The sequence below is a fragment of the Opisthocomus hoazin genome, chromosome 21 (genome assembly GCF_030867145.1).
Source record: "Opisthocomus hoazin isolate bOpiHoa1 chromosome 21, bOpiHoa1.hap1, whole genome shotgun sequence".
NCBI classification, from domain to species: domain Eukaryota; kingdom Metazoa; phylum Chordata; class Aves; order Opisthocomiformes; family Opisthocomidae; genus Opisthocomus; species Opisthocomus hoazin.
The window spans coordinates 7,579,186-7,601,057 of record NC_134434.1 but is presented as its reverse complement, the minus strand read 5'-3'; the positions used below and the strand labels follow the sequence as shown (position 1 = coordinate 7,601,057).

The following is a 21,872-nucleotide window of genomic DNA, read 5'->3' as shown; positions in this document are numbered from 1 at the left end:
GGACCAGCAGTCACTTGCAAGAGCGACCCGCGGCAGAGACCCCCGGTGACAGCCCTGCCGCTGGTGACAGCCGCAGCAGAGGCAGCCCCGCAGCAAAGCGCCCAGCCCCAGCCCTGCTCCGAGGAGCACAGGGCCGGCTCCGTGCTCCCGGGATACGGGCAGCTCTGCGGGACATGCGGGTCTCCGCTTCCCATCACCTCCGATCCGTGACAGATCTGTTCCTGCCGCTCCAGGCGGGAGCTGTAATTAATCCCGCTTGCCCGGGGACAGTCTGCGTGTGAAGCAGCAGCGGAGCTGCTCCGGCACTTGGAGGACCAACCTATTCGCTCCGCAATAACCGGGAGAGATTGCTCATTACGCCGCCAGCAGCCCCGCGAGGCTTTTCAGCACAGACCCAATATGAGGTCAAGTTCCCACTAAAATCAAGTGGCTGGGAAGGAAAACTTTGTTACTCGCCGCAGAAACAGTGCTGCTGTTTATGAGTCAGCGACGAACCAGCAGAAGGTTTTATTCTGCCGGCTTTCCTGCGAGCGCCGGGCTGCGGCTCCCTCCGCCGAGGCTGTCCTGCCCTGTTCCCCTGGGGTGGGCCGCGGCAGGGGGGTCGTGGGCTGCCCTGGCATCCCCCAGAGCCACCCCACGCTCCTGCCCTGCAGCATCCCACCCTGGCGGCCTTTGGGATGTTGGTGGCAGCCCCCCCGTGCCCCTTGCCCGCAGCCCCGTTAGCCCCAGCCCAGGAGAGCCCCTGGGTGCAAACGGGGGGAACGGGGTGTTTCAGATCACAGCCCCTTGCACTGCTCTGGGCTGCCGGAGATGTCACTGCCTGGGGGGTTCTGTCACGACAAAGCAAGCTGGGCACAGGCAGCGCTGGGCACGGGTCCTTCCCCGCGCGAGAAAGCCGGGTTTTCCGTATTTTCGGCATTAAATGAGCTCGGAGAGGAGATGCTCCCGGGCAGGGACTCCTGCTGCAGGCCCCGGCGGCTGGGGACGGGCAGCCCCCCGGTGCTCCCCGCCACCGTCGGTCCTGGTGTCGGCAGCAGGGCTTGCACGGGCAGGACCGGGTCTGGCCCTGCTGTGGGTCAGTGCTGGGGGCAGCCCCCATGATGGGCAGGGGGCTCAACACCCCCCCCCCCCCCCCCGCTTTCCACACAAATAACTCCTTCACCGCCCACCGAATGTGAAACACCCAAAGCCCCGCTGACGCATCGCTGCAGCTGTGCCACCGAAGCCTTACCCCAGCGGAGGATATTCCAGCCGCTCACCGTAGCGTGACACGCTGCTCGCGTTTTAATTCCTGCAGCATCAGCCGGGCAGCCCGCGCCGTCGCGGAGCCCGGGCTCGGCTTCGCCTAACGAAGCCGGTGCGGGGATGCGCTGGGTGAGCGGCTGCCGGCACGGCCCGGCGCAGGCAGCGAGGGGACTGGGCAGGTCCCCGCTCGGCGCTGAGCGGCCACGCGTTCCTCGGAGCAGCGGTCGATGGTTCAGAGCAAGCAAACGCTGACCACGCTCCGCTTTCCCTGCTGCAAGCCCCCGAGCCCCGCGCTGTGGCCGCGGTGCCGGTGCTGCCGGACTGGAGCCGGAGTCTGGCAAAGCCGCGGCGGGGAGCAGGCGTCGAGCCCGGCTCTGAGCTCTTTTTGGGGGGCTGCCGGGGGTGCTGGGGTGGCACGGCTGGATGTGTGTGACGCCCCAGGCAGGGTCTCGCTGCAGAGCCACAGCAAAACTTCTCCCCAAGGCAGTGCTCTCGGAGTGTCGAGCAGGGGTACGCGGCCGAGCGAGGCAGCACCCCAAAGCAGGCGGCACCTCCCTGGGCAACGCTCGTCCTCGCGTCCCGCATCGCTTGTGGCACGGGGTGAAGGCTCCGTGTCTGCTGGTGACGGGGCTGCCGCGGGGACGCCGGGGCGGGATGGGAAAGGGGAGGGTGAGCAAGACCCGGCTGTTTTCTCCACCTAGCCCACCGCGTTCCCACGGCTCGGCTCTGGAGCCAGAGCCTGTGAACAGAGTCTGGCCTCTGGCACAGAAACCGCTCCGGGCGCTCTGGGAGGAAGACGGGACTTCTCCCTCTCCCCTGGGCTTTCCTCGAGCTCCTGCTGCGCTGGCCCAGGGTGGCTGTGCCAGGGCAGGGACGGGCGGCTGGGGTCCTGAGCCCCGGGTTTGTGCGCTGAGCTGGGAGGGCAGGCAGGGACAGGGACAGGGACAGGGACAGGGACAGGGACAGAGCTGAGTGCTCCAGGACGGGCTTGAGAAGCCAAAATGCAGCCGACACCAGGCCAAACCCACCAGCCCTCACACAGGCCTGCACCCCGTGTCCCCCCTTTCCCACGCTGCGGTGCTGGGGAGGGACGAGGGGGACACATGCTGCCCTGCTCTTCCTCGTGCCTTGGTGCTGGAAACCCCGTTGTCCGCTCTGCCCGGTCCCTTCGGCTCGGACGAGGGTTGGGGCCAAGTCCCCAGCACCCCCCACCTCCCGTCCCCCATCCTCTCCACCACCCCTTCCTCTGGCGGGACTTGCCTGGGAGGAGCAGGGCAGGCGTCGCCGGCAGCCGGTCGATGCTCGCTCGCCACGCGCGGTGGGGCCGGCAGCCCCAGCCATCCTCGGAGCCGGGGCAGGACCAGCCCGTGCCTCACCCGGCAGCGGGAGCCATCGGCAGCAGTGCCAGGGTGCTCCAAACCCCCGGGGTTTTGCTGCTGTTTAAATGCTTCCAAAGATTTCTTTCTCCCCAGGGACTGGGGCCGTGGCTGCTCAGCCGGCGTGGCCGTGGCTCACCGGGGAGAGCGGCAGTCTCGGCTGCCGGCGCAGCCGGGGATGGGCGGCGAGCAGATGCGGGTGGCCGGCAGAGCAGCAGCTGCTGGGGAGGGAAAAAGGGGGGAAAATCCTCCATCCGAGGAGAAAACCTGCGGGCAGGCGACGTCACGGCGGGAGGAGGGAAGGGGCTCTCCTGCGGCGGAGTAACCCATCAGCCCGGGCAAAACGCAACCCCAAATATCCCTGCCACCTCGGAGAGGGTGACGGCGGGAGCGCGCCCCGACTCTCCGGGGAGCTCCCCACCGGGTCTTGGCCGTAGGACGGTGCATCTCCGGCACGGCACACGCGTTGGCACGCACCCGAGGCCTCAGCTCCTCCCGAGGTCACCCCGCTGTGCGAGTTTGTCCGCGTGCAAGCACCTGTGCCGGGGCAGAGCACCCGAAGCCAACCAGTCCCGAGGTATCACCGGGGGAGCCAGCGGAGCTGGCCCGGCGATGGCCGTGGTCCACGGTGGCACTTTGGTGTTGAAATGTGCTGCATTGTCACAAGTTGTCTTTGTTTTCCTGGCGAGGCAGCTCCTCTCGAACCGTCTCCTTCCCAGCGCTTGAGAGCCAACGCGCCAGCAGCTCAGGAGGAGCCCAGCCAAGGACCTCGGCCACCCATCGGTGTGTGCAGCGCCGGCTCCTGAGCTGGCTCTCCCGCCCTGGCTCCGTACGTGCCACCACCCTGCTGCAGCTGGAGGAGGAGGGCGAAGGAAGGACAACCCCGCTGTCCCCTCAGATGCTCGTCTGCAGGTCACCATTGAGCAGGGTCCTTTGGGTTTCTGTGGTCTCGTTGAGCCTGGATTTGTCCTGCTTGCTGTCGCTCCGGTCCGCCTCGTCCATGCCGCTGACCTTCACCAGGCAGAGGACGTTCTGAAAGCTCTTCTTGAAGTTGTCGGACAAGAAGGCATAAAGGATGGGGTTGGCACAGCTGTTGGCGTAACTGAGGACCACCACAAAGTCGAACATGCCCTTGAGGACAGGCGTGGGCACGATGAGGACGGAGACTGAGGAAACGTTGAAGATGTAAAAGGGGAGCCAGCAGAAGATGAAGACAGCGACCACGATGGAGACCATTCTGGTGACTTTCTTTTCGGACTTTTTCCTCTTGGAGGAGCCCACTCTGATGCCTGAGGACTTGACTTTGATAATGATGAACAAGTAGCAAAGGCAGATAATGGTGAGAGGCACCAGGAAGCCCAGGATGAAGGCGTAGATGATGAAGCCCGTGTACCAGGCGCCTGACTCTCCTGGCCAGATGATGGTGCAGCTACTCCTGCCGTGATTCTGCTGCACCCCAGCATAAATCATGATGGGCATGATCACCAACAGGGAGACACCCCAAACGGCCACATTGATCATTTTGGCTGTCCTGGGCCGCCTCCACTTGGCAGATTTAATGGGGTGGACGACAGCCAGGTACCGGTCAATGCTCATGACCGTCAAGCAGAAGATACTGGTGAACTGGTTGATGCCATCCACCGTCATGACGATTCTGCAGATGGCTTTGCCAAAGGGCCAGTGCACCAGGGCAACCTGCATGGCCAGGAAGGGCAGGCCGAGCATGAACAGCTCGTCCGCGATGGCCAGGTTGAGGATGTAGATGTTGGTGATGGTCTTCATCTTGGCGTAACGAAGGATGACGTATATCACCAGTGTGTTGCCGCACAGCCCTATGATGCAGACCACGAAGTAGATGAAGGTGAGGATGGCGTTGCTGGTCAGGTCAAAGTGCTGGCCCGTGGCGTTCTGCGACGCGTTGGTGGGTGCCTCCATGGAGAAGTTGTCGAAGGGGGAAGCCGGGGAGAACCAGAACGCGGTGGCGTTGGGCAGCTCGTATTCCAGCTCCATGGCTCCGCTGGTCCCTGGGCGCTGCGGGTTCAGAGGAGCCCAGATGTCATCTCCCCTCGCTCTGGGGATGGAGGAGAAGATTCTAGAAATTAGAGAACACAGAGAAATGGAGAGATTCCCGGGGAGGATTTGCCCACCCTGCTGCCACGCTCCGCGGGAGAGATGCTCCCGGCGAGGGACTTTCCCCAGCCCCTTTCCCCCACCGCAGCCCGCTCCGGGCTCTCCGCAGCTCCTCCCGGCTCTGGCGGTACCGGACTCCCGGCGACTCCCCCCACCCAACCGGTGGGTCCCCGGTGGGCAAGACCCCCGCCTGCAGCACTGAGCGCGGTGCCTTGGCAGGTGCCCCCTCCTCCCTGCCCGCCGCCCGACCCGAGCCGGGACCGGCACCCCGAGCCCGCAGCCGGGACCGGCACCCCGAGCCCGCAGCCAGGACCCGCACCCCGAGCCCGGAGCCGGGACCCACACCCCAACGGAGGGCTGCCGGGGGCGCGGGGGTCGGGAGCAGCTCCCCCCCCCACCTCCACCCCCCCCGCCGAGGGGCACCGGCAGCGCCCGCCGCTCCGCACCGCGCCGCTCCGCACCGCGCCCGCCGCTCCGCTCGGCTCCGCACCGCTCCGCACCGCACCGCGCCCGCTGCTCCGCTCGGCTCCGCTCCGCACCGCGGCCCCGCCGCCGCCGGACCCAGCGCACCGGCTGCGCCCCGCCCCGTGCGGGGCGGCTCTGCGGGGCCGGGGCGGGGACAGCCCTGCCCGCGCTGCCCACCCTGCTCTGCCCACCCTGCCCTGCTCTGCCCACCCTGCCCACGCTGCCCACCCTGCCCACACTGCCCTATTCTGCTCATCCTGCCCGCGCTGCCCACCCTGCTCTGCCCACCCTGCCCTGCCCACCCTGCTCTGCCCGCGCTGCCCACCCTGCGCTGCCCACCCTGCGCTGCCCACCCTGCCCTGCTCTGCCCACCCTGCCCACCCTGCCCTGCCCACCCTGCCCTGCTCTGCCCACCCTGCTCTGCCCACCCTGCTCTGCCCACCCTGTCCTGCTCACCCTGCTCTGCCCATGCTGTTGTGCCGTCCTCTGCCCTGCTCTGCCCGCCCTGCTTGCTCACCTCCCTGCCCACCCTGTTCTGCCCACCCTGCTCTGCTCTGCCCTCCTCTGCCCCCCCTCCCTGCCCGCCTGCTCTGCCCACCCTGCCTGCTCCGCCTGTCCTGCCGAGCTCCCCTGCAGTGCCCACCCTGCCTCCTGCCCTTCTGCGCCCACCCCCATGCCAGCACCTTGGCTGCCCGTGGCTCTGGGTGCTGGTCCGAGGTGTCCGGCCGGCCATGCAGACCCAGGCTTTGCGTCCAGGAACGGAGCCACAGAGCCTTCTCCTGCTCGCAGAGGCCGTTGGCGCACGGCGAAGGGTGCCCAAAACCAGGGGCTTACGGGGGGGGGGCCCAGGGGCATGTGCTGGAGATGCTGTGCAGCCGGCAGTGTGGGTGCAGGGACCCTGCGTCTCCACAGAGCGTGGTGGGACCTGCCTGGCTCCCCAGGGCTTCCAGCAGAAGAGACCCTCCAGGTCTACGTGCCCCTCGGCTCCTTCCTCTTCCTCACACAACCTCAGCCTGCCTGAGTCCTGCTGCAGAAGCAACACTCTGGTTCCAGCGATGGTGCAAAGGGCTCGACTCCTCCTGATGTCTCCAGGGCCACCGGGGTGGGAGGGATGGGACGGGGCAATGGCAGCGTGATGGCCACACTGTGACCCCAGCTGAAGACCCCCAAGGGCCGTCAAGAGAGTCCCGAAGGCTCCTGGGAATCTGGGAGTACCTTGGCCCCAGGATTTTCCACCTCGCTGCCAAAGGCAGAGCAAGGCGGGTCCGTGCGGGCTTGGCACAGCCCGGGCGAGGCGGGGAGGCGATGCCGTGGTTGCCCACAACTTTGGGGTCTCCCGTGGTTGCCCACAGCTTTTGGGTCTCTGGTGATTGCCCACAGCTTTGGGGTCTCCAGGGACTTGCGCAATATGGGCGGCTACTGCTGCAGCCTCTCCCTCTGCAGTTCCCCAGTAACGATGACTGGGGGAGGAAGACCAAAAACGAGAGGTTTGGGGGAGATAACCTCTGCTCTAGTTTGTTTGAGATCTTGAAAGCAATTAAATGACAGTGATTCCTTCCCCCTCTCCTTTCCATCACCCATCAAAGAGACAATAGAAAGCAGGAAATTAAGAGTGACTTGGAACAAAGAGCCCGGCGCGAGGCTGCCGGTCCCGGTGGCGAGGTTCTCATTTGCACTTGGCCATCCTCTTCCCAAGGTGGGTCTGAAGACACCGCGGCCCGAAGCACCAGCCAGAACCACCACCAGCCTCGTAAATCCTCCAGAGGCTGGAAAGAGCTTCTGAAATAAATGATGTGGAGATTAATATCCCAGTAAAGGAGCGTCAGGAGGGAGGATGGGGAAGCAGACGGCTCGGCTGGTGCGGTTGGGAGCGCCGGGTCTCTGTGGGGTGCTGCCAGCTGGGGTTGGGGTGTCCCGTCGCGTCTCACCGGTGCCAGCCCCCCAGGGTGCTGCTGCGGGCAGGCTGCCTGCGCGTGGGACCACCGCCGCGCTCCGCCTGCCGGAACCGCAGCCGGAGGAGCCGGCGGAGCAGAGCTGTTCCCTGACACCGGGGAGGAGGGGGTGCAGCCCACCAGCGTGGCACGGGAGAGGCTGCTGACGCCTCCTGACCTTTTCACTGCTATTTTATCCTCTCTCGAGCAGTTCCTGTGCCCAGGAGGGATGTCCTGACCGTCCCCTTCCCTCAAAGCGGCGTCGGCAGCCGTCGCCGGCAGCGGGGAGGGCAGTGCGAAGCCTCGCTGGGCGCGTTCCCAGCGCTGCCGCCTGGAATTTCTCCCCCGAATCGGTGACGCTGCCGCATCCCTCCCTCGGGTGCCTCAGCCCTGCGCGTGGCCCCCTCGCCCCTGCACCCAGGCAGGTCCCCAGCCCGGGATGCAGCAGCCTGTCCCCAGGCCAGCGGGAGCCGTGGGCAGCTGGCATGAGACGCAGAGACCGGGGAGCTGTCTGCTCTTCATTAAAACCCCCCAAATGAGTGCAGTGCTAGGCTGGCGTCTATTCAGGGGCTGATCTGAGCTGATACCCACCCAGCGAGGAGCGCAGCAGCAGCCAGCTGCATCGGGAAGCGGCGCTTGAGCCTTTTGAAGGTTTTTTTTTAAATTCTGCTTAGATTTCAGGTTGAATTAAAGCCTAGCGTAGAGTCTGATCTGCATCTCTGGGTGGTCCCTGGTGCGGAGGGACGTTGTACCCCAGCAGCTGGTTTGGTGCTGGCAGATAAACTCCTCTTTGTCCTTCAGCCTGGGAAGCATCCACTCGGCTGAAAAGCAATTTACTGGCGGGGCTGGATAGAGCAGAAATGCCCGGCCTCTTCCCGCCAGCCTCCGACGGCCGACAGAGCCCATGGGAGAGGGTCATGGGGATTACGTGACCACGAAGCGGTTTTTAAAGTCCTTCCAAGTTTCCTGCTATCCGTTCCCAGCTGTTCTGCAAGACTCCCCGTGGCAAACGGCGCTTTCGACCCCTGTCCTGGAGATGGGCTCCGCGAGGAGCCGGGGCTTCGATTGCCAACGGCGGCGTAGGGTGAGCCGGCCTTTCTCCCCGATACGTGGAGGGGAGGCAGCGAGACCTCCGGCATTTTGCAGGAATGAAGGAGGCTGTGCTGGACTGGTGGGGCTCCCTGATGGCGGAGGGGAACTGGGGGAATTGGGAGGCAGATGGCGTTCCCCAGCAATCAGGAGGGGAAGGATTTGCTCCCCAGCGCAGCTCGCCCCGCGGCTTGCTCCTCCTGCACTCCTGCAGCCACCTCACACTGCTGGGGGAGAGATGGGGAGCACGGGGCCGGCCACCCACCTTCGGGTCCCACGTGGGTGCCACAGGGTCCCCACACACACCCTGCCTGTCTCAGCCCTGTCCACTGCTGTCTTCAGGAGTCACCCTGCCCACAGCTCATCTCTCCCACGACCTCTGTTAAGGACCGATGGCAAAAACTCCGGGTCATTGCTGCGGACCCTGTTTGTGCTGGGGGACAGGTCCCTGGGGGCTAAAGCTCCCTCTCATCTCCCGTCCTCCCGGTGCCCAGCGACAGGACAAGGGGCAACAGGCACAAACTGAAGCCGAGGAAGTTCCAGCTGAACACGAGGAAGAACTTCTTCCCTCTGAGGGTGACGGAGCCCTGGCCCAGGCTGCCCAGGGAGGCTGTGGAGTCTCCTTCTCTGGAGCTATTCCAGCCCTGCCTGGCCGCGGTGCTGTGCAGCCTGCTGTGGGTGACCCTGCTTGGGCAGGGAGTTGGGCTGGGTGACCCACAGAGGGCCCTGCCAACCCCTGCCATGCTGGGATTCTGTGATTCTGTGATTCTGCCCAGCTGCAGTGTCCCCCGGCGTGGTGGGAAGGACCTTGGCAGGGAGCAGCGATGCCACAAAGCCTCGCTAGCCCCGTCACTGTCCCCACTCCCAGCACGCGGCATGCCGTGCCAGCCCTAGGAGCCCTGGGGCTTGTAATCGCCTGCGCAGGGTGGCGAGCCGGCCCCGAGCAGCTCTGCCTCCGCGCACGGGGCAGCCATGCCCAAGCCCGCTCCCCCCCAGCCCTCAGAGGGACCCCGCTGTCCCCCGTGGCCATAGGGACAGGGCTGGCACCGGCAGAGATGGCTGTGGAGCTTCCTCTCCCGTGGGTGTTCTGGGTGGCTCTGCCCTTTCCCTGCCCGTCTCCAGCCCAACAGCCACGAGCGGCTTCGGTGGCTCTGCTGACGCCCAACCAGAGACTGCCTGGCTCCATCGCTGGGATGCCTGGGATGGAGGGAGGCTTTGCTTTCTGCTGATCAGCCGACAAGCAGGCCTGGACCCCCTCCCCTCACCCCCCAGGCAGGGCAGGACCGGGCTGGCTGCTGCCCCAGGACCTGATCTCATCGGGCAGCGTCCGCAGCGGTGATGGATGGGGAAGGAGAGACGCCGGTGCCTTCACCCTGCGGCAGCGTCCCCGCACCCCCGCAGCACCCAGACCCCGCGGGATGCCGGCTGCCTTCCCGGGGGAGCCCCACACCCCCCGCACAGGGCTCCTTCCCCAGGGCTGCCTCCCGCTCCCTCCAGACCTCCCTGCAGATGCCTCCTTCCTCCCACTCCCGCCTCTCCCATCCTCACCCCGCCGTTATTTGCCTCCATAATTAGTTTATCGATCTCTGCCGAGGGTGCCAGCGCTGGGCTGCGGGGAAAGCTCCTGGGCACATTCCCCATGAATCACATCGCTAAACCCCTGATGCTAACGAGCCTTTGGCAACCACGGACCAAAATCTCTGCTCCTGCCCGCGTCTCCCCGTGCTGTGCCTGGCTCGTTGGAGGGTCGCGTGCATTAAATCGGGACTTAACAGTACTCTGCGCCTGGCAGCCGGCCTTCCCGCACCAGCTGGAAATGTCAGGGTTGGTTACGGCACGCGCCGATCCGCTGGTGCTCGTGTCCCCTCCTGCTCGCAGCAGCCGCGGGGTCGGAGCTCGGCGCTGGCAGGACTCTGCGCTCCCCAAGCCTTGCGCTGGGTCCATCGTGTCTCTCACGGCGAGCCAAAAGCCGGGGGGGAAGGGTAAAGCTGTCTATAATACTTATATATGTGTAATATATAATATTATATACATGATAATCGATATGTATAATATATAATATAGATGTATAATATATATGCATAATATAGATGTATAATACATATGTATAATAAGTATCACAGAATGGTAGGGGTTGGCAGGGCCCTCTGTGGGTCACCCAGCCCAACCCCCTGCCCAAGCAGGGTCACCCAGAGCAGGCTGCACAGCACCGCGTCCAGGTGGGGCTGGAATATCTCCAGAGAAGGAGACTCCACAGCCTCCCTGGGCAGCCTGGGCCAGGGCTCCGTCACCCTCAGAGGGAAGAAGTTCTTCCTCGGGTTCAGCTGGAGCTTCCTCGACTTCAGTTTGTGCCCGTTGCCCCTTGTCCTGTCGCTGGGCACCACTGGAAAGAGTCTGGCCCCGTCCTCCTGACCCCCACCCTGCAGATATTTAGAGGCATTTCTAAGGTCCCCTCTCAGCCTTCTCTTCTCCAGGCTGAACAAGCCCAGCTCCCTCAGCCTCCCCTCGTAGGAGAGATGCTCCAGTCCCCTCCTCATCCTCGTAGCCCTGTATGTATATATATGTATATATATGTATATAATCACAGGGTAAACCTGTGACTAAACGGTGCCGTCAGCTCGTGGGATGGGGACGGCGTGGTCCTGCTGCGCTTCTCCCGTGCCCTGTCCTCCGGGATGGTTCCGGCTGCCCTCGATCCCTCAGCTCAGCAGCCGCCCTGGTGTGGGTCCAGGCTGGCTCCATCCACCTCCCCGGCTTGACACGGGTGGATTTGGGTTGGGAAGGAGCCTGGCCACGAGCCCAGCCTGAGCAAAGGGGCTGGGGCGGGGGGACCCTGCTTGCCGTGCCCGGTGATAGGCACCTCTGCAGTGTCCCCAGACCGGCAGTGCCCCGGGCCATCGCTCTGCTGGGACGTGTCCCCGCACCCTCCGCCTGCCACAGCTACCCCAGACATCGCTCAGGGGCTTCATTGCAACAGAACGAAGGGGTCTGGGTCCTGGCTGCCCCGCAGCCCAGAGGTTCCCTGGAGCCAGGACTGCGGAGCTGCCCCTTGCATCATCTCACGCACCTTAATGAGAGAGGGTGCGCCAGAATTTTTGTCCCTTTCCTCATTTTAAAATTTGTTTCAGGGACTCTGGGAAGTGCATGGCTCCCAAGGTCCCAGCCTCCCTGGTGCTGCTGCAGGAGCTGCCTTTGCCGGGGTGTGGCGGGGGGTAACTGCCCGGATGCCCGGCGTGGGGACGGGCTGGACGCTGTCCCCATCCCTCGCTGGGGCTGAGCAGGACGGTGCGCAGGCGGGAGGACGGGGCCAGACTCTTTCCAGTGGTGCCCAGCGACAGGACAAGGGGCAACGGGCACAAACTGAAGCCGAGGAAGCTCCAGCTGAACCCGAGGAAGAACTTCTTCCCTCTGAGGGTGACGGAGCCCTGGCCCAGGCTGCCCAGGGAGGCTGTGGAGTCTCCTTCTCTGGAGATATTCCAGACCTGCCTGGTCGCGGTGCTGTGCAGCCTGCTCTGGGTGACCCTGCTTGGGCAGGGGGTTGGGCTGGGTGACCCACAGAGGGCCCTGCCAACCCCCACCATGATGGGATTCTGTGATTCTGTGATCCTGGGGAAGGTGACACGGGGGTGTCTCCACACACAGAAATGTCACTGGGGAAAGGGAGGTGTGAGCTGGTTTTGCTGGTGCTTCTGCACGGATCGTCGCTGCTATCATGACCGTCCCCACTGCCGCGGCCGCCCACGCGTCCCCAGGCAGGGATGTCCCCGCCAGCCGTGACCCTGCCGCCATCCCCGCCAGCTCACCAGCTGTCCCTGGCCCTGCCATCCCCTGTCACTGTGAACCCGGGATGACGAGGGGAGCTCCGTTTGCTCCGTCCCCGCGGCCCTCCCAGCTGGCACCTCGCGCTGCATCTGCCTCGTTACCGCAGCTAATGAAGGATGCAGGCAATTACAGGGGGAGATTGATTAAATCCTAAATCAGGGAGGTTTCAAATGGCCTTGACCTTTCCCAGCTGTGGCAGGGGAGGCTGATCAAAGGCTGTGAAAAGACAAATGCTCTCATCAAGCGGGGTTATGTTGCAGAAGAGCTGGATGTGTCCTTCTGCCACCCCCATCACCGTCTGGCGTGGCACAAGCAGGAGGCACCGGCGAGAAGCGCTGGCAGCCCAGAAAGCCACCCGTACCCTGGGCTGCATCGAGAGCAGCGTGGGCAGCAGGGCGAGGGGGGGGGTTCTGCTCCTTTACTCTGCTCTCGTCAGACCCCACCTGGAGTCCTGTGTCCAGCTCTGGAGCCCCCAACATCAGAAGGACAGGGATGTGTTGGAGTGGGGCCAGAGGAGGCCACGGAGATGATCCGAGGGCTGGAGCCCCTCTCCTCTGAGGACAGGCTGAGGGAGCTGGGGCTGCTCAGCCTGGAGAAGAGAAGGCTCCGGGGAGACCTTAGAGCAGCTGCCAGTGCCTGGAGGGGCTACAGGAAGGATGGAGAGGGGCTTTTCACAAGGGGGTGCAGGGATAGGACAAGGGGGAATGGCTCTAAACTAACAGAGGGCAGATTGAGATTAGAGATTAGGAAGAAATTCTTCCCCATGAGGGTGGTGAGGCCCTGGCCCAGGCTGCCCAGAGAAGCTGTGGCTGCCCCATCCCTGGCAGTGCTCAAGGCCAGGTTGGATGGAGCTCTGAGCACCCTGGGCTGGTGGAAGATGTCCCTGCTCCTGGCAGGGGGGTTGGAACCAGATGAGCTTTAAGGTCCCTTCCAACCCAAACCAGTCTATGATTCTATAAGAACGGAGGTCGGCCGTGCGCTGCTCGTTAAGGTGCAGCCTCCGGTTGTTAATGAGCGCGGCTAATTGTGCTGCGTGGGCACAGCCGTGCTAACGGCGGGGCCATGCTCACCAGCTGCTGGGTGGCAGAAGCAACGGTCTCAGGGCAAAGGCCAGGAGCTGCGCAGCGGGAAGCCCTGCCCGGGGGTCCCCTTGCCGCCGGGGAGGGGGGGGGGGCCGCGCCGTACCCGGGGGTGGCGGGGGCAATGCCACCTTCCCCCCACTTCCCCCGCAGCCTTGCCGCGCCCGCCCGCATCGCACTCCCTACTGCTCGCCCGCCCGCTACGTTCTCCCTCCGCCTCGCCCGCCCGAAACGCAAAGCCGCGGGCGGCCCGCCCCCGCCGCACTCCCATTGGCGGAGACCGCCGTGGTGGGCGGGGCGGCGGCGGCGACACGTGTGCCGGCACCAGGAAGTGGCGGCGGGGCCGCGGCGGTGAGCGGGGCCGGGGGGTTCGGGGGCCAACGGGGGTGGCTCAGGGGGGTTCCTGGGCCCGGCTGGGCTGCTGCAGTAGCGCCCAGGGGGGTGCAGGGTGCCGGGGCTGGGGTGCTCGCGGTAGGGTTTGGGGTCCCCTCCCTTGGGGTGCAGGGCTGCAGGGGAGGGGGTCTCCCGCTCCCCGGGGCCGGGCAACCGGGGGGGGGGGTGTCTGACCCGGGCACCCACCCGGGCACCCACCCCGCAGGGTTCGGCAGCGGCCCTGGGGCAAGGCCGGGACCCGGGAGGGCCTTGGAGGGGGGGGGGAGGTGATGGTGAGGGTATTCTTGATATATTTATATGGAAATACACGTGGATTTTGATATTTTACTTATAAATGTGTAGAGACCTGTGGATTTTGATACATATTTCCTTATAAATGCATGAAGACGTGTATTCTGATGTATTTACATATAAATGTATAAGCACGGACACATTTTGCTGCCTATATGGCTGTATTTATATTTTCGCGGCAGCTCCGCGGGTGCGGGGCTGACCCTGCGCTGCTGACCCTGCCCCGGTCCCCGGCCGCAGCCCTGGGCCCCGCTTCCGTCCCCGTCCCTGGTTCCCCTTTTTGCGTGGGTCCCGGGGTGCCTCGAGCCGGGTGCTGCCAGGGTGTTCGCCTCCAGCCAAAACACTCTTTGCGGTAAAATTGGGGGGTTTTTTGGGCACAAATAAGCGCTGCCGAGAAGAGGGACGTGATGCGCGTGCCTGGGGCTGCCCGGGGACGGGGGGTGAAGTGTCCCCTTGCTCGGCGAGGCTTCAGCCCCGTTTCTTCATCCCCGTTTCTTCAGCCCTGTTTATTCGGAGCCGCTCTGCCCAGGTGCTGGCTTGGGGGGCTGAGCGCAGAGTCAGCGTGGGGTCCTGGTGTGTCCCGTTCCTCCTGCTCCTCTGAGCTCGGATTAAATCGGAAAACCTTCCGTAACGGGAAGAGTGAAGCTTGGAGTGGCGTTGCGGGTTAAGCTCACCCCGTCCCCTTTGGTGAGAGGGGTTCTGGGCGCTCCCCCCTCGGCCGGGTAGGAATTTTGGGGGTTGTTCTTGGTTTTTAAGCAGCAGGCACTTCCCCTGACGTTCCTCGTCTCTCCTAGGTCAGCATGATCCCGGGGCACGGGCCGGTGCTGCAGTCGGTGCTGGGCACCTTCCTGACGTGGGGGCTGACGGCGGCTGGCTCGGCGCTGGTGTTCGTGTTCTCCAGCGGGCAGGTGGGTGCTGAGACCCCGTCCTGGGTCCCGGACGGGGGCTGTGATGCGCTCGTGGCGGGGTTTGGGTGCCTGGTCCTGAGCCTGAGGGAGCTGACATTGACCCTGGGAGGTCCTGGGGCAGGAGGAGGAAAAATCCAGCTCGTTTCCCTCCTGTGTGTCAACACAGAAGAGGGGAAGGAAATCAAATTCCTGACCCCGGGCTGTGGTATGTGCCGCAGCTCGGCTCCCGGCGCTCGGGAGCTGGGGCAGAGCTGCGGGCAGGGCTCCGTGCTCGGCACAGCAGGTTCTCCTCCTGCAGCCTGGTTTCTCGGGTGCGGGATTTGGGTCAGCCCGCGCTCAGAACCAGCAAAGCGCTGAGCGTGAAGTCATCCTGCATTCCAAAATTAGAGTGTGTGTCCCCCCCCTTGCTGTTGTGTTCAGAATTGCCCGGATGGATTTATTATTTATGCCTCTCCCTTGTGGTGATTTATTCAGGAGTTGGTTGCAAAGTGAGATTCCCTTTGCAGTAGCACGTTGGGTTTCTTCCTGGGGGAGGGCGACGTGCTGGAGAAGAACCGCGCTGGGAGTTAGGTGGGCAGGAGGGGTGCTGGGTTACTGGAGGACCGATGGCTTCGTTTCCAGCAGCCCCTTGTTAGAGGCGTCAAAACCATCAAGGGAGGGAAACGCGGGCGCTACGGATGGGCGGGAGGGTTTCTGGTTTACCCCTCCGTGCCCTCGCAGCGTTTCGGCGTGGGCGCTGGCTGGGCCGAGCCCCGTCCGGGCAGCGGGGGTGGGTTGGGGGAGGCAGGCTGCGCTGGAGGCTCTGGGTGATGGTGGGCTCTGCTGCGTGGGGAGCACGGCGCTTGCCTCGAAGCACAGAAATCGCCTGGGTGGCGGGGATGGGGAGAGGAAAGTGCTCTCGGCGCGGCTGCCTTCCCCCTCGCACGGTTTGTGGCGTGGGCGCGCTCCACGGCTTCTGCCGGGAGTAAACGGTGCGTCCGCTGTTCGGGTTTTGTTTTGCAGAGGCGGATCCTCGATGGGAGCCTAGGCTTCGCCGCAGGGGTAAGTACAGCGTCCGGCTGCTCATCGTCCCTGCCCGCGGTCTCCTGCCGAAGCCCCGCCACGCTTTGCTTGGTGGCCCGTTCGCGTTTCTTGGGTAATCTTTGAGGGCTGGAGCCCCTCTCCTCCGAGGACAGGGTGAGGGAGCTGGGGCTGCTCAGCCTGGAGAAGAGAAGGCTCCGGGGTGACCTTAGAGCAGCAGCCAGTGCCTGGAGGGGCCAACAGGAAGGGTGGAGAGGGGCTTTTCACAAGGGGGTGCAGTGATAGGACAAGGGGGAACGGCTCTAAACTAAAAGAGGGCAGATTGAGATTAGAGATTAGGAAGAAATTCTTCCCCATGAGGGTGGTGAGGCCCTGGCCCAGGCTGCCCAGAGAAGCTGTGGCTGCCCCCTCCCTGGCAGGGTTCAAGGCCAGGTTGGATGAAGCTCTGAGCAGCCTGGGCTGGTGGAAGATGTCCCTGCTCCTGGAAGGGGGTTGGAACCAGATGAGCTTTAAGGTCCCTTCCAACCCAAACCATTCTATGATCGCCGGAGAGGCAGGTGGGGCAGGGAAGGGCACGGTGCGGGTCGTGTCTCGTCGCGTCTGGGTGCCTCGTCGGTGAGGGTGGAGGTGGCACGAGGGGGTCCGTGAGTGTGTTGAGCTGCCCATGCCAGATCTGCCTCTTGAGTTAAACCCCTCTCATCTTGTTGGGCTTTGGAATCGCTCCTCCTGTAGCACTGGTGCTGTGAAGATGGGCAGGAGAGCCCTTGTCCTGGAGGCGATTTTGTGTTGCTTGCTTTGTGCTGCTCGCTCTGCTGCAGAGCGTGGGGGGTTTACGCCCGTGGGAGGGGGAGGAATGAAGACATCACTGCCCTGCAGCAAGGGTGTACGGTAAATGTGGGGCTCACTGCGTCTTTCTTGGAGGGAGACATGGAACTGTGTGGCTTGAAGTTGTGTTGGGGCTTGTGAACGGAGACCTTCTCCTGCTGGCTGGACTCTGGGGCGATGGGGAGCAGGTGGAGGCTTGTTTGGACCTGATAAATCACACTTGTTTTCCCTGAGATGCTGTTGTGTGCCTGGAAGCTGGGCCGGGGTGTGTGCCCTCGGTGGAAGGCGCATCTTCCCAGACTGTGTGATGGGTGTTTGTTTTTTTCTCCTGGAGTGTCTTAAGAAGAGTGTGGGCAGCAGGGCAAGGGAGGTTCTCCTCCCCCTCTGCTCTGGTGAGGCCCCATCTGCAGTGCTGTGTCCAGTGCTGGGCTCCCCAGTTCAAGAGAGATGAGGAGCTACTGGAGAGAGTCCAGTGGAGGGCTGCGAGGATGAGGAGGGGACTGGAGCATCTCTCCTACGAGGAAAGGCTGAGGGAGCTGGGTTTGTTCAGCCTGGAGAAGAGAAGGCTGCGAGGGGACCTTAGAAAAAACACAGACTTGCTGTGTCCTGGCTGCGTAGCAGGCACGTGGCGCGTGGGCGATGCCAGGTTTCGGGGTGAACCACGAGCCCGGCAGCGCGAGGGTCTGCGCCGCAGCAGACGGGAACGCTGCTCGTGCTGAGACCGTGCGTGGAGCCGGGCTCCTTCCCCCCACCCCGGGCACCCCCAGACGCCGCTGATGACGGGGCGAGGTGACTGCTGGCAGCTCTGCAGATGGCGGCTCTGCTGCTGTTCCCGAAGCCTGAAGCAAACCCAGCTGCACCGAGCGAGTCGCGGTGGGCGAGGTGAGATGCTGCAAGGCTCGGTTTGCTCCTTGGCAAGCTTTCCCGGAACCTGCCTGTGACCCCCAACGGGTGTGAATAATTCAGCTCGTCTGTTGCAGCAGGTTCTTGGGCCGTTGTTTGTGAAGGAATCACTTGCGTTAGGCATTGCCCCTTCTGGAGCTTTGCTCTGTGGTTTGATTTCCGAGTTGTTTTTCTCGGGAAGACACACCCTGGTCCCTGCAAGCCAAGTCCGAGCCACCGCTGTGGTGTGGAGCGATGCTGCTGGGGACAGCGTGGGCTGGCCTGTCCCCTCGCTGTGGCATCGCTGGCTCCCGAAGCAGCCAGCACAGCCATCCTGCAGCTGGGGAGCTACCGGGGCACAGTGGGGTGTTTGACCCGGCACAGCGCGGTGCCGTCCTTGCCGTGGCCACCACGTCACCCTGCCAGGAGCACTGAGTCATCCTCGTGCCGCAGAGGTGTGGCTCGGCTGGGAAAGCAGAAGCCCTGCAAACATTTGCTTCTCCCCCAGCTTCTTTCAATTTGCTGTGCCTGGGGCAGGGAAGGGGAATTTTTTCTGGGGTGACTGCAGGATCTGGAGGGGGATGTCAGTGAGGAAGCCCGCGGTGGCAGGTCCTTCTGGCAGAAGGTGCTGCCACGTTGCTGGTTGCCAAGAAGGCCAATGGGATCCTGGGGTGCATCAAGAGGAGTGTGGGCAGCAGGGCGAGGGAGGTTCTCCTGCCCCTCTGCTCTGCCCTGGGGAGGCCCCATCTGCAGTGCTGGGTCCAGTGCTGGGCTCCCCAGTTCAAGAAAGATGAGGAGCTACTGGAGAGAGTCCAGCGGAGGGCTACGAGGATGAGGAGGGGACTGGAGCATCTCTGCTACGAGGAGAGGCTGAGGGAGCTGGGCTTGTTCAGCCTGGAGAAGAGAAGGCTGAGAGGGGACCTGAGAAATGCCTCTAAATATCTGCAGGGTGGGGGTCAGGAGGATGGGGCCAGACTCTTTCCAGTGGTGCCCAGCGACAGGACAAGGGGCAACGGGCACAAACTGAAGCCGAGGAAGCTCCAGCTGAACCCGAGGAAGAACTTCTTCCCTCTGAGGGTGACGGAGCCCTGGCCCAGGCTGCCCAGGGAGGCTGTGGAGTCTCCTTCTCTGGAGATATTCCAGCCCCGCCTGGACAAGGTCCTGTGCAGCCTGCTGTAGGTGACCCTGCTTGGGCAGGGGGTTGGGCTGGGTGACCCACAGAGGTCCCTGCCAACCCCTGCCATGCTGGGATTCTGTAAACCACCCATGAGCTGCAGTTTGGGAAGGTTTCTCGGTTTCTGAGCTGCTGAGGCTGGTGCTGGCTAGGGTGAGGTGCCTGTGTCCCCCAGGGTCACCGCAGCCCTGCCCTGATGCGGCACGGCCAGGACCAGTGCTTTCCAAGGAAGGTGCTGGAGATCCGCAGGTGATTGTGCCGCCGTTGCTTCTGGGGCCACTGGGCTTGCTGGGAGCAGGTCCTTGCTTGCTGGTTGAGTCTTTGGGTGGCAGTGATGTGGCAAAAGCACCAGAGGTTGGAACTTCTACCTTCCTTTTGCTCGGTTTGCTCCAGATGTGCCTGTAGCTCTTCACCTTGCGTCAGAACAAGGGGCTGGCGTACCCTCCTGCGAGCGCTGCGCTTGGCCTCGCGCCTCGATGCTGCCCGGGGCCGGGGAGGGCTTTAGGGGTTCCCTCAGGTCCCCCTGAGTTTTTAGCAGAGTTTTTCTTTTCCCAGCTGAGCAGCGTTGTGATCGCTCGACCAGCAGCGTCACCAGCTGTGTCTCTATCCCATCCTGACCCAGAAGGGTTTACCAATGTGGGAAGCGTTTTCCTCCATCTGCAGACAGGGAAAATGCTGGTGATGTGTGTGCTTGATGGCTTTGCCAAGAGTCCACGGAGAAGCTGGAGAAGAAACCCCCTCCTGACCCTGGCCCCTCGGCAGGAGGGAGCATGGCCGACTCGCAGCTCGCTGCGGGCAGGTGGGAGTGGGATGGTGGAGCTGGGACGCGATGCTGGAGGCTGGCTGTGCTTGGAGAGGGATCCCAGATGGGCTGAGAATCACAGGATCACAGCATGCTTTGGGTTGGAAGGGACCTTTAGAGGTCATCTAGCCCAGCCCCCAAGTCCATGGCTGGCTGGGACGAGAGGCTGTTCCTGCCTCGCCCGGGCTGGTGCTGCAGAACCGGGTCGGGGGAACCTCTGCGCGGGCTCTCTGTGTGTTACTGGCCTGGCTTTGTGTAGGGGAAGAAGCAGGGTGTGGAGCAGCCGGTTTTGAAACCTATTTGTGCAGTTCTCACTTTCTTCTCCCCTTTAAGAAGCGCTTCTTCAGACAGCGACGTTGCTCTGATCGTGGGCTGCTGCTCTTGCTCTAAGGGATTTCTATTTAAAACGCCGTGTCCTTGATGTCGCTCGCTTGCAGTTAGGTACTGGCTCTTTCTCCAAGCACTGGGGTAGGGAGAGGCAGAACTTACCTTCCTCTGTACCCCTGCTCTGAAATCTGGGCTGCTGGCTTCAGTTACGCTGCCCTTGTGAACTGGTGGTTCTCTCTCCTCTTGGTGATGACTTGCCTGCTTGTCTTCTGCGAGCTGGCAAAGCGAAATAAACCCAGGATTAGCTAAAAACTTCTCTACCGCTGCCGAGCCAGGAGGAGGACATGGGTCAGGGATGCCCGGGCGACCTCGAGGACAGTCCGGCATGCAGAGTGGGGGTTTGGGATCCAGAAAGCTGTGGCTTGGCGTGGATGTGCTGTCTGGTCTGGGGGAAGCCAGTGTAAGCTTGGGCGCGCAGTCGAATGGCCGTGCTCCGAGCTGGAGAGAGCAGAATCCGCTTCTGGCACGGCAGAATCTGCTTCTGGCACGGCTCGGGCTGGCCACGTCCGACGGCACGAGCGTCAGCTCGGGTGAAGGGAATGAGCTCGGCTTCTTCCAGCCTGATACCTCCGCTCGGCATCTGAGCATTTAGCTTCTCTCTGCCTCAGTTCCCTTTCTGGAAATCACGGATAATAGAGGGTTTTGTACACAAAAGCCTCGGAGGTGATGTGTTTCCATGGAGACAAGGCTTTGCTTGCTTGGGCATCTGATGTGGAATTCTAGTGTTTCTCTTAAATCCTGATATTCTTAAATAAGCCCTCTTTTTTTTCAGATGTGCTCTGTTATCTCGGTGTTATCCTGGAGGTGCTGTGTTCTCGGACATCGCAGACGCTCCATGAACACTTGCAGCCCTCCTTCCCCACAGCCTCGCGTGGCTGTTCCTCTTGCTGGGTCGCAGCTTGGTTTGTTCTGTCTCGGGTGAAGCAGAAAACCCTGACGACACGCTCTTTCAACTGCACCAGGCACACCTGGTATTGAGTATTCCCTTTCAGTGCTGTTTAAAACAGCATCAGTAATTTAGACAGGTCTACCGAGGCCGGTTCTCGTCGTTGGAGCCTTGATGAAGTCAAGCCAGGGGTCTGGCGGGGAAGGTACCCTGCCAGTCTCTCGCCTTCCGCTTTTCTTTCCTGTCCTGCCAAGGGGGTCTCCTTTGCTCGTCAGCAGCTTGGGTTTTCTGATCCGCACGCTGTTAACGTGGCTGTTTCCCTCGAAGCTGCCGTTCTCAGCCCGATGATCCCGCAGGAGCGCGGCGAGATGTTGCCGCTTGCGGCAGGCGGGACGGCTTTAATTTTAACGCAGCGGTGCGGTACCAGACTCGGCTGTGCAGGGACTCTCCCCCTCGCCCCGGGGTCCGGCAGGGCCGGCTGCAGCTTCGGGTGAAGGTCACTGTCCTGTTTATTCTGTATTTGCAGAAAAAGAAAGCTCCTGTGCGGCTCTGAAGCCGTGTGGGCTGAGCCGGGATGGTGCTGGCTCTGCGGTCCGGGAGGAGAGGAGTGTTGGCATGGCAGTGTTCGGCAGAGCCTGGCTCGGGCACCCGTGTCGAGACCCTGCCTGGATGGAGATGCTGGTCCAGGGGTCAGCGACGGAGCCCCGCCGAGCCCTGGGGCAGGCTGTGGGTGTAAATCCTGCTGCCTGGCACGCTTTCAGGGTTTCCCATCCCAGGCCTGGGTTCAGTCATTTTCCGTGGCACGAGAGGCAGTCGGGTTTTGAGCCTGGCTTTTGTCTCCGGCTACGCTGATGCATCCCAGGGATACAAATCCAGTTTGGCAGGAGATGCGTGTCGCGGTGCCAGCGAGCCGGCGCCCTGTGGGTCCCTGCTCCCCGCCTTGGCTGGGCTGAGCGGAGCAGGGCTGGTGTGAGGGGAAGGCTTTGTGCAGAAGATCGTACCCTCTGCCGAGCTGCCTTCGTGTTTTATTGATCTGAGGAGAGCCCAGGCAGGCTTGTTCTGTTTTATTCCTGCCTTTGACACCAGCTTGCTCGGTGACATCGGTGGGGTTTGGGTTCTTGTCCCTGGCTGGACAAAGGTTTGAAAGAAGTGTGATTTTTTTTACTT

General features: G+C 63.1%; 3 protein-coding genes across 11 annotated transcripts in view; 1 reads left to right on the top strand and 2 right to left on the bottom strand.

Annotated features, from left to right (window-relative positions):
- Window positions 1-21,872, bottom strand: part of RPL38 (ribosomal protein L38) — a 488,213-nt gene that overhangs the window by 166,751 nt on the left and 299,590 nt on the right. The window lies entirely within an intron of this gene.
- Window positions 2,277-5,333, bottom strand: SSTR2 (somatostatin receptor 2). Of its 5 annotated transcripts, none has more exons than XM_075441192.1 (2): window positions 5,257-5,333; window positions 2,277-4,713 (listed from the first exon to the last, which is right to left on the bottom strand). In XM_075441192.1, exon 2 carries the CDS (start codon window positions 4,629-4,631, stop codon window positions 3,516-3,518), a length of 1,116 nt encoding a protein of 371 aa, XP_075297307.1. In that variant the 5' UTR covers window positions 4,632-4,713; window positions 5,257-5,333; the 3' UTR covers window positions 2,277-3,515. The 5 variants fall into 5 exon arrangements, with proteins under 5 accessions (XP_075297307.1, XP_075297308.1, XP_075297305.1 ...); XM_075441193.1 differs by having other exon boundaries at window positions 2,277-4,692; window positions 5,242-5,307; XM_075441190.1 differs by having other exon boundaries at window positions 5,242-5,302.
- SLC39A11 (solute carrier family 39 member 11) overlaps window positions 13,421-21,872 on the top strand; it is a 106,254-nt gene continuing 97,802 nt past the window's right edge. For 2 of the 4 annotated variants that reach the window (XM_075440982.1, XM_075440979.1), the window contains exons 1-3: window positions 13,421-13,488; window positions 14,616-14,729; window positions 15,732-15,770. In XM_075440982.1, coding sequence (XP_075297097.1) covers window positions 14,622-14,729; window positions 15,732-15,770 — 147 coding nt within the window. In that variant the 5' untranslated portion in view covers window positions 13,421-13,488; window positions 14,616-14,621. Of the gene's footprint in view, window positions 13,489-14,157; window positions 14,174-14,615; window positions 14,730-15,731; window positions 15,771-21,872 lie in introns of those variants that run through there. The other 2 variants (XM_075440981.1, XM_075440980.1) reach the window with 2 other exon arrangements.